At 35.3% G+C, this 11,075-nt stretch overlaps 1 protein-coding gene across 1 annotated transcript; it reads right to left on the bottom strand.

The window, feature by feature from the left end:
• Positions 1 to 2,297: 2,297 nt before the first annotated feature.
• On the bottom strand, positions 2,298 to 10,445 carry LOC124639705 (macrophage migration inhibitory factor-like). Its single transcript, XM_047177157.1, has 3 exons — positions 10,213 to 10,445; positions 9,173 to 9,345; positions 2,298 to 3,254 (listed from the first exon to the last, which is right to left on the bottom strand). Exons 1-3 carry the CDS (start codon positions 10,318 to 10,320, stop codon positions 3,176 to 3,178), a joined length of 360 nt encoding a protein of 119 aa, XP_047033113.1. The 5' UTR covers positions 10,321 to 10,445; the 3' UTR covers positions 2,298 to 3,175.
• Between the last annotated feature and the right edge of the window lie 630 nt (positions 10,446 to 11,075).

The raw sequence follows: 11,075 nt of genomic DNA, 5'->3' as shown, positions 1-11,075 counted from the left end.
ATTCAAAATCAATTCAAATATTTTAACTTCAAGTCAATTTTATTGGTTTCTAAGAACACCCTTTCCACGTGCAATCACCCTTTCAATGTATTATACAATTTATCTTGAAAGACGCAAAAAAAAAACTAAACTTTTGAGACTGTTTAAAAATAATCCATGGGTCTTTTAGAAAAATTACAACAATACCGGACCGCCTGTACCCGCTCTAAAAAGTATACATTCAATATTTAACACACAGTTACTTCAGCCTAACAAACTTCTATTAAATATTTCCATAAAAAGCTGTTGAAAGAAAACCATCATCAAGGGCCATCATTCATATAATTCCTTTTGGATATTGAATGAGAAAAAAAAATTTTAACTTCCATAATTAGATACAACCCCAATCATATTTTACCTCCTTTTTACCTGATAGCCAAGAATAATCATATATGGACTCCTTTTAACCACATTGCTAAGACCATTTTTTTTATTACGTGGCTATTAGCCCAGTAAATCACAGGCCAGTATTATTTACTTGAAAAAGGAACGCTAAAACATAGACAATAGAAAAACGGCCCATTGTTGAAAAGTTTATACATAGGGGGTTATTTGAAGGATGACCCGCTTTTCTAAGCTACATATAAGGTGTCTAATACAGAAACATAAGTACCTACTGAAGTCTGTTGTAAGTTTTATAGGTACATATTACATACAATATATTATATTTATATGTAAACTCATTAACTGATTACTATAGAAATCAGCCTACCCATAGAGAAACAAAGAATTAGGCCCCACAGTAATAATCATAAAAAATTAGATTTCTTTGGGACATCAAATGTGTTAATCGTATTACATATCTAACAATATTTTTTAAATATAAGGTTGAATTGTTGAAGATTATTAAACATCAGATAATTTGGTATACACAAACAAAACATCCGTAATGAACCGTTCTTGGTACAATCACCAACAAAATTTTGTATAAAAAAAATAATTAAAAAGGTAATAAAATTACATATGTATTACATACTTATTTGGCAGAAATAATATAGTCACAGGCTAATTCAAAAGCATCACACAGTGTAGACACAGCTAACAGTTACCAACTAGACATAATTAAAAATAAATTACTTAAAATGAAAATTCATCATACTGAACACATTTAGTTCGTATTATTAAAACTTTACATTTAAAAAAGGTCACTTGTTTAAATAAAACATGGACGGCATGAAATGGGAATTTTCGATTTTAATTTTAAATAGTTTTAAAGCTGGATATTAAATCACCAATTTTTTTTAACTTGCCGTCATTTTAAAATCTCCTATACTGATAAAATTCAGGGTTCCTGAAGACAAAATACGCCTATCTTTTCTTCAGTGGATTAATAGCCTTTAGTTTGATCTAAGCAGACTGAAACCTACAAGTACATTCTTGAAAGAAATCAAATTCTATTATTTTTTAACAAATTATTTTTTTGTAGTAGCAACTACGTCTATTAGTTTATTCTGGCAATACCTGAGACAAGATGGCGTTTCTTTTAAACAAGACCATGTTCGGTCTCTGTCACACGATAGGTTACGTGAAAATGCAAGACAGAGACAAAAATCACGGGCTGAATTATTCTTTTTTTCCATAGGTAACTTTTTAATTTATTCAATTTAGTTCACTTTTTAATAATAGAAAAGAAAAACTAAGGTATTGAGATTCCCTGTATATAATTTAACTTCAATTGTCAAAATAAGCACAAAAAAATATTGTAACTGAAATGCTAGGAGATAAACCAAAAAAATAAATTCAAGAGCCTGCAATACGTCTAGAATAATATTTTGAAATAAGCACCGCATAGAGTAGTAGTAGGTACATATCTTCCCTCTATCTGATACTAAACAAACAAAAATCTTACCAAGCCCTACCGCAGTCCTAGAACATGGACTGTAAAAATTATATAGATGGGTTTCGTAGGCATATCTTCTGAAATGATACCTTCTCTAAAACTTTAGAAAAGCAGTTGCCTGGCCTAAACATGGAGTAACTAAGGCACATACAGGGCTCTAGGAGGAAGATAGGCATAGATGGCTACTGCGGGCTGCGGCAGGCATCATCCAGAGATTCCATCTCCCAGAGTCCTTATCATCCGCTGCCTTTCATGCATGTTAGATGAATCGATATGGTAAAGGCAGGTGATGATGAGAGTTTGTGACCCCATGTGCTAATTAAGTTAGTAGTCGAAAGGTTTCATGAAAGTATGTAAGTAAACCCCAATATTTACTCAGCAAACACATCAAAGGAATTTCAACAAAAACTAAGCAACGTTAAAATGCATAAATATTTATTTTTCCAAATCTCAAAAATACAGGTTACTCTTACGCTTCTAAAAAATAATTTAAAAAAAACACCATAAATTCACAACATAAACTTTGCTCTGAACAAAAAATAGGAAAGGACGTAAAAAAATAAAAAAAGTATACCAATGACTGGGAAATATGACTATGGGTATAATATATTGACTAAAGGTAACCGTCCATAGGCCCGCATCGCACGTATCGGACGTATCGCACGCACCATAGCATAGCTAGGTACCTATATAAGCGGCCCGTACGATAAGTAGACACAGTTGTATGAATTTTTATAGGCAAACTAAAATTTGTTACGTGCGATGCGTCCGATACATGCGACGCGTGCCTGTGGACGCTAACCTTAACAAGCAAAATACATTGCTTCTTTCGTCGTTATATAAAAAAATCTCCATTCTTGGTAAATGATGATGGAAATGAGCCAGATTTGATCATGCGATGAAAAATTAAACCCATTTAGAAGGCACTATAAATATTGTTCTGGTTAAAACCTCTTTTAGGGCATAATGGCAGTAACTTATAATGTGAATAAATCAGGATAATACATTCTTAAAACTAAAAAATAAAGACAAGACCAGACTTGCGAATTTAACCGACTTCATAAAAGGAGGTGCTAAGTTTGCCCTGTATGTATGTTTGTGCGCGATCACCTCACGTTCGGCTGAACCGATTTTGATGCGATTTTCAGCGTGGTACTTTAAAGTTTTAGGAATATTTTTGAAGTCGGTTTTACATTTCTTTGACAAAAGTCATTGAACATACTCTGAGTGTCACTTTATTAACGTTAGTCTGGTCTGACCTTTACAGAAGAAAAAATAATACATTTGTATGTAGGTTTATCCGAAAATAGCGTGGAACGTGGTGCCCTTGAAGCCGACATTTCCCGTGGGCTCATCTTGGAATGTTATGTACATCCTGAAAGAATTATTATTATTAATTCCCATGCATATGATTCTGTATGAATGTGTTTTTTACATTAGTAATATCCCCATGAAATGCTTATAAATAAGCTATGGTCCTTAGTTGTGAACTTCCCTTTTCATGCCGAAAATGGTTTTGTCCATCGAGGTGAACGTTTACTTTTCCCAAAAATGGGTCATCAAAAACAATTTTGGGTTCAGACACCCAATCAAACAGTATTCATCATTCCTTATCCCAATTAATTTACTTGTAGTTGACGCAGCATGTCTTCTTCCATACCATCCTATCTGACGTCAATTCAAAGTAATTTTTTTATTTCAAATAAGCCTTTACGAACTCTTTCAAAACGTCAAGCTAGTTTTGTTTACACATTTCACAAGTAACACTCTTGGCAGCCATATCGCCTTTCATTTCTCACGATTCAAACAAACATTACATTTAGGTAATATTACGAAGAGGTTTTAATACTTTATGATAATGTGATCATAGACCACCTTTTTATTAATAATCTTATCAAAGGGTATTGGGTTGAGGAGGTCAGACAGGCAGTCGCTCCTTGTAAAACATGGGTAGGTACTCAGCTGCATCTGGTTAGACTGGAAGCCAACCCCAACATAGTTAGGCAGTTGATGATGATGAACCACCTTTAATGAGCGTAGTAACTAAAGGACTATGTAGCTATATTGTTAATTTGCAATAGGTCTGAAGATCATATGAGTCAACCATGAATTAATTAATGATTGCTTATTAACCACTACTGCTACTAATCCTAACAGTACTTATTTAGAACTAGCTGTTTTCCTGCGGTTGCACCCGGGGTCACTACCGCCCGTACCGGGATAAAATATAGCCTGTGTTACTCTGGAAGAGTGTAGCTTTCCAACAGTAAAGACTTAAACCGAGTACAAACAAACAAAAAAAATCCTTATAATATGCTCTACAGCAGTGATTCCTAACCTTTTTGACATGAGGGACCACTTTAACTAAAGTTTGTCTTGCCGGGGACCACCCCATCGGTGTACCTAAATTGAGAGTTCTTTGATAAAGAATACAAGCATACTTTATAATTAGCACTCATTTCTTTATTAGTTAGCAAAAAAACTAAAACTTACAGATTTTAATTTAATGAGATTTTTGTGACTGCATTCTCTTTACTAATTTCTGAATTTTTGGTTCAGTAAGTACTACTCAAAGCTAAACGCATGTCGGCAGTTGTAGGCAAGCAAATATAAAGAAAGATAAAAATATGCTTATGTAGTTGCCAAATGCGCGAGCGAAGCGAGCGCGAAATTTTTTTCGGACTTAAACTAAATATTACGTAAAATTTAGCCCAAACGTACTTAAGTTTTTGTTTGTTGACAAATGCAAAAACAAGGGCATATAGTTTCTGAATACGCGAGCGAAGCGAGCGCGAAATTTTAATTATTTTTTAAGACTCAAAACCAAAATTACGTAAAATGTTGCGAAAACCCCCGCGCGCACAGATAAGTCGATAAAAATAACGTATAGAAACGTCGAGAGGCAAAGCTTCGCGGACCACTTGGAATGCCTCCAGGGACCACCAGTGGTCCGCGGACCACCGGTTAAGAACCACTGCTCTACAGAAATATTGTAGGTAAAATTATGTACAATATGAAGTAAATTATTTACCAACAACATATGGTTCATCTAATATTTTCTAGTTTATAGACAAAAAAACTTTTTTGGTCGATAGAGTCCTCCTATCTTGGTCAAAATCTATAACTACCTACAGTACCACTAAAAATCATCTAACAACTGATACTAGATTGACAATAGCCCAACGTGTGAGATGACAATGTACACGCACCTACGTCCGGCGTGTTCAATGCAGTCAGACCTTGCTATGCAGATTGCCTAGATATCCATCCTCCGAGCCTTTTTCCCAATCATGTTGGGATCGGCTTCCAGTCTAACCGGATTCAGCTGAGTACCAGTGCTTTACAAGAAGCGACTGCCTATCTGACCTCCTCAACCCTGTTACCCGGGCAACCCGATACCCCTTGGTTAGACTGGTGTCAGACTTACTGGCTTCTGACTACCCGTAACAACTGCCAAGGATGTTCAATGACAGTCGGGACCTACAGTTTAACGTGCCATCCGAAACACAGCCAATGGTGTCTAAGATATACTTAGAAAGTACATACAAACTTAGAAAAGTTGCATTGGTACTTGCCTGACTGGTAGATTGCCTAGATATATAGTGCAGAATAGAGGATGTTTGTTGCATGGTCCGACACGGCATAATATGAAGACATACTAGTACCTACAGTAGATACCGAAATAAAAAAGAATAAAAAAATCATAAGTCGAGAAAAAAGTAGGTACTATTTTTTTGGTAAATATTTTTTTACGAACAATTAATTTTTAATAACTATTTGCATTTTTTTAATAATGTCGGGACACTAATAATAATAATGTCGGGACACCTTTTTCACACACGGTCGGTTAGCCCCATGGTAAGTTATTAATTAACTTGTGTTATGGGTGCTAACACAACTGATAAATATTAGATAGCTTATTTGAAATTAATACCATAATTTGACTCTATTATTGATTTTTATAAGTAAATCAAGTTGCAAATAATCTCTCTAAATACCGTAACTAATAGCTTATTCTAATTAAAATTACTTAATGACAAAAGAAAATACAATTAACAGACTTAATAGGCGTTTAGGTGCAAACCTATTCTATTAAACAAGCATGCTATTTAGCCCGCTTATCGCGCCAGAAGTGTAATTATTACACTCGAGTGCACGATAACAGAGTAACTCTTGACGTTATACACTTAGTCCAAGAGCCAGCGAACGCCAGAACTACGTTATTTTGTAAAGGCTGAAAGTGTGTGCATTTACCTTGCAGAGGGTATGAACGATAGACTACTACTTACGTAGTAACTATTATAGTAGGTAATCTGTGCTACTACGAAGTTTGACTGACGATGGCTTGAAAAATATATAAAAAAAATACTTTACCAAATTTTTTGTCAGTCGTATCCTATAATATACGGACCACTTTTTGTATGTATGAGATAAATAATTGCTGTAAGGTAGATGCTCACACAAAGTTTCAGCCTTTATAAAATAACGTAGGTCTGGCGGTCGCTGGCTCTTGATCTAACAGTCTAGAACAATACGACTGTTAGATAACAATATGTGTTTATAAACTTACGACTAGCGAGACCTACTGCAGAGTCTGCAGAGACCAAAGATTATTTATTGACTGCTGGTTTCCCGCGGTTCTATTTGAATAGCTACTTTAAAAAATATAAACAACCAGTAAATATTTACAAATAAATAAGGAAAAATATAACTAAGTTTCAACAAACTTCATAAGCATCGCTATCAGCGGGAATTGTGCCCAAAAGACTTTATATAAATGTACCTATATAAACCTATCAGTACAGTGTTGACTCGTATAAAGAAACAGGTGAATCTGTCCTTAAAGACAATCAAAATAAAACCCGTATGGTACGGTCCAGGTAGTCGGCACCGATAAGTTACAACCTGTTTCTTTATAAGTGGGTGAATAGGATTAAATTGAAATATTATACCTGCGCTGATCGGTACCTACCCGTACAGGTTTGTCTGTACCGGAAACCTGTTTCTTTATGTAAGCACCCTTAGAAAAGTTGCATTGGTACTTGCCTGACCTGGAATCGAACCCGCACCCTCATACTTGAGAGGTTGGTTTTTTGCCCATTAGGCCACCACGACTCCATAACACAGAGTTCTGAATGTAGTTATTATAACAGACAGACAGAGTTATTTTCGCATTTATTTAGTAAGGATTTACTTAACAACGCGATGCCTCGGTATTTGAATACAAACACGACAACATTTCCCAAGGATAAATAAGTCGTTATTTCCACGTTATTTAAACTTTCAATGGCGTGTGATGAGCTCTCTCTTCACCATTAACTACTCATAGACTTTATAACATATCTATACTAATATTATAAAGAGGAAAACTTTGTTTGTTTGTTTGGTTGTAATGAATAGGCTCAAAAACTACTGGACAGTTTTTAAAAATTCTTTCACCATTCGAAAGCTACATTATCCACGAGTAACATAGGCTATATTTTATACCGGTACGGGCAGTAGTTACCACGGGACGCGGGTGAAACCGCGGGAAAACGGCTAGTTTGTTTATCAAAATACTCCGTTTGAATTCTGAAGCTATGTATTAAACTGCTGCTTCTGTCGGATTTGCCTACTCGTCCATGGAATTTGACTTGTTTATATTGTCTCATAATACATAAGCCTTCCAAGAGTATATCAGATGAGAAATCAAACCTATACAAAAAATAAACTATGACTCTATCTATAGGTTCTAATATTATAGCTGAATACATAGTTTCTTTGTTTGAACGCGCCAATCTCTAGAACTACTGAATCGGTTAAAAAAATCTGTCAGTGTGCGGAAGCTGGTTCAAAACAATATTACTTTATTTCTAACTTCTTCGATTACAATAACTTTTTTATGAGATTCACACTAAAAATGTCGTCAGTTTTATAATAAGCGTATATTCTACGGAGTAAGCAAAGATGAGCGGATATGCCATAATGCAGGTAAGTCAGACGCCTTCTGCTACGTCGAATTTGTACGCTGGGCATGACCAAAACGATCATTTACCAGTGAACTAACGAAGCGTTCGGGTTCTTTGAGACATCTGTCAACGATTTTTGGTATTACAAAAAATTGTCGGGTCTAAAGAAGGCGTGTAAGGGCGATAACAGTGCTGCGGGTTGTTCGAAAGAGATACCGCGGCCCTGGTACATAAAGGGCCTATGACGGAACGCGACGGTTTTTAGTCAGTAAGAGTCTGACACTCCCTCACCGCTGCTAACCCACAGCGGGAGGGGTCATTTGATGATTTTTGACGTCGTTAAAAAAAAAAAAAAGGGCGATAACAGTAACGTTCCTCTTCTCCTGCATACCCGCATTTTGGCGCGCTACTTTCCGTTATGGCATGGCACCTCCGCTAGTCATTTTGTTCTCCAAGATATAATCTAAGTATATAAGACATACACCTACGCATATTACGTCTGTCTGTCTGTTACTCTTTCAATTCCGGAGTGAGCGCTATTGAAATTGCTGCGCCTCGATTCACAGGTGTTAATAGCTAAACAAATGGTACTCAATGGTTTAATTTAAAACGTAGGTACAGTCATGGATATTAGCATACTTTGTATGTCTGACTCACAATGAATATAGTATTTATTTTTATTGTAAAGCAGACTGTTTCCCACGATTTCACTCCGGCCCTGAATAAACTACTTCATGTAGTTGCCCTTATAACCAATTCAATGACAACTGGCCTGCCAAAGATATTTCGAAACAGACGAATTAATCTCAAAACTAAGCGAACTAATCACATTTAGCAGATAGACCTACTGCTTTTACTTGCTGCCCAGCTGCTTAACTTATTATTCGATATAAACGTAAATACTAGAAAGAATGTTACGAATTAATATTAAGGTTGTGACGGCGGATAAAATAGTGTGGAAGGACAAAGCATGCTGCGCCAACCCCAAAAAAAAATTGGTACAAGGGCAGAAGGATGATGACTAACCATCCATAAGCAAAACTGTCAGTTTCTAATACAAACCAGACTTTACCAACTTCTTCTTCTTAATCTTCCTACCGTTCCCAAATCATTTGGGGTCTGCACAATATGTATTTTTCTTCCATTCCTCACTCCAGACTCCATACGTCAAACTAACACCCACTCCCTTCTTATTCATGTCTTCAGGCAATCAATCCATCTTTTCCTCTGTCTACCTCTGCCTCTCCATCCTTCGAAATTCATCTTAACACACTCTTTGTAGAAAGCGTTTCACACCATCTTATCAGTTGCCCATACCTTACTCAACAAAATATATTATATTTACCTATCACTCTTGACTCCGAGCTCCTGTTCGACCAGCTCGAAGAGTACTTTAGCATGTTTCTTGTTTTGTTCCACGCCAAGTGCCCCGATTGACATGAGGTTGGCAATAGCACAGGGGTCTGTGGTGCCACCAAAGCTCATTGGAACGTCCGGGATTACAGACACCACGCAGTACTGTGAAATCAGACATAATAAAACATTCTGTTTTGTCAGAATCAATCCTTTTTTGCTAGCTCTTGTTTGCGAAACAGAATGATGTGATAATAAAGCTGATTTGTTTTCTGTGAAATCAATACCAATTTTATATTGAACCCACTTTTAATTTTTTCATGAGAATACTTAATTTTGTGATCAACAATTTTTTCAGACTAAATAATGTGGTTCAGTGTGAAGTCACACTAATTTTAATTTTCTTTTATTTAATATTGTTGCATGCTTACTGCCAGCCCCAACATAGTTGGGAAAAGGCTAGGCAGATGATACTTTAATTGTATAATTTTTGTTTTGTGTGTTGTTTTTTTTAATTATGTTTTTTTTTTTTTTTTTGAGTAATAGTGTACATGTTATGTACACTATGTTACACTTGCATATAAAACAAATTGGAAAATAAAATCTTATCTAATTATTTCTTTATCTGAACAGTTAAAGATTAAACAACTAGATATTGGGTGCAATAACAATATTAATAATTATTGATAGCTGCACAATGATAAGGCTTTCTTGTCTCTTCTTATTTGTATAACAGGGATTCTACTTTAATTCATTATTCGTGGAGAAGACAAAATATAAGTCACCTGAACTATTTTCAATAATATTTTCATACTGTAATCTTTACTGTACATGAAATTAATGAAATCTTTCACATGAATTTGTTTTATTTTCAGTTTTTTAGATAGGATCTATATTTATTTTAAGAAACTACATTCTTATATCTGAATATGACTTGCGATAAGTTTTTGCCCCTATATTTGGTCAGCGGGTCGTCTTTATTTGACAAGTAAAATATAAGATAAAATGGGCAATTATTAAATATTTAAATACCTGTTCAGGTTTTCCAAGAGCCTTTGCCAACACCGGCACAGCTTTCAAAACAAAATCTTGAGGAATTTTGTTCCTTGCCACATTTGTTTCAATTCTAAAGTGCGGCATATTGAATTAGATTCTATGAAGTGGGTTCAGCAGATCGCGAAAATGTGTTTCCGTCTGACTGAAATGAAATAATGAAATTCTATTCTATTCTATTTTTGCTTCTGGCAAACGATGCCGGTCGATGTCGACGTCGACGATTCTGCCACTGACAAGTGATATGAGCACAGACAGAATCAGTGAAAATGAATGAAATCCGGCCGGCTCAATGTCAAACAAAGTCATAGAAATGTCAATGGTTATTCTCCAAAGATGGCGCTAGAGTAGTATTCATTAATGCAAAAATAAATTTGTATGGAAAGCAAAAAGTAATGGTTATTTGTTATATTGACTGGTTTGTTAATTAACTTATAATAAATTAGAGATGATAATTATGTTAAATCACACGTGACATGAGATAACACGTATGAGCTATTATTGTCTATGGGTGGTGAATTCCGGTAATTCATCGCTAGTGTTGTGCTCGTAATATCGATGAAATTAAAAATAGAATCATATACATCGAATAAAATCTTCAAGTAATGTTACATGCATATTAAACTATCTATTTTTTCTAGACTGAATCGTCCCATTGCTGGGTAAAGACCCATTTCCCCGTACACATGTATATGATGGAGGTCTCTATATTCCTATTTGGTTTACACACCTCTCAATCCATTGTGTGGAAATTGGCACCAAAATTAACGATGTCTTACCGGAACACAAAACCGTGCTTTACAGCTTTTTATATGTATGTCACGATAATAAAGTTCCCCATA

Source organism: Helicoverpa zea, chromosome 19 (assembly GCF_022581195.2).
Source record: "Helicoverpa zea isolate HzStark_Cry1AcR chromosome 19, ilHelZeax1.1, whole genome shotgun sequence".
NCBI lineage: Eukaryota > Metazoa > Arthropoda > Insecta > Lepidoptera > Noctuidae > Helicoverpa > Helicoverpa zea.
This window is presented reverse-complemented; position numbering and strand designations above follow the sequence as displayed.

What these genes read in the sequence shown, in the direction of transcription:
- LOC124639705 (XM_047177157.1), bottom strand. Translation starts at nt 10,320, where the DNA reads ATGCCGCACTTTAGAATTGAAACAAATGTGGCAAGGAACAAAATTCCT. An exon ending in CTCTTGGAAAACCTGAACAG is followed by an intron (nt 9,346 to 10,212) that starts GTATTTAAATAT and finishes CTGATTTCACAG; the next exon opens with TACTGCGTGGTGTCTGTAAT. An exon ending in CTCGGAGTCAAGAGTGATAG is followed by an intron (nt 3,255 to 9,172) that starts GTAAATATAATA and finishes TAATTCTTTCAG; the next exon opens with GATGTACATAACATTCCAAG.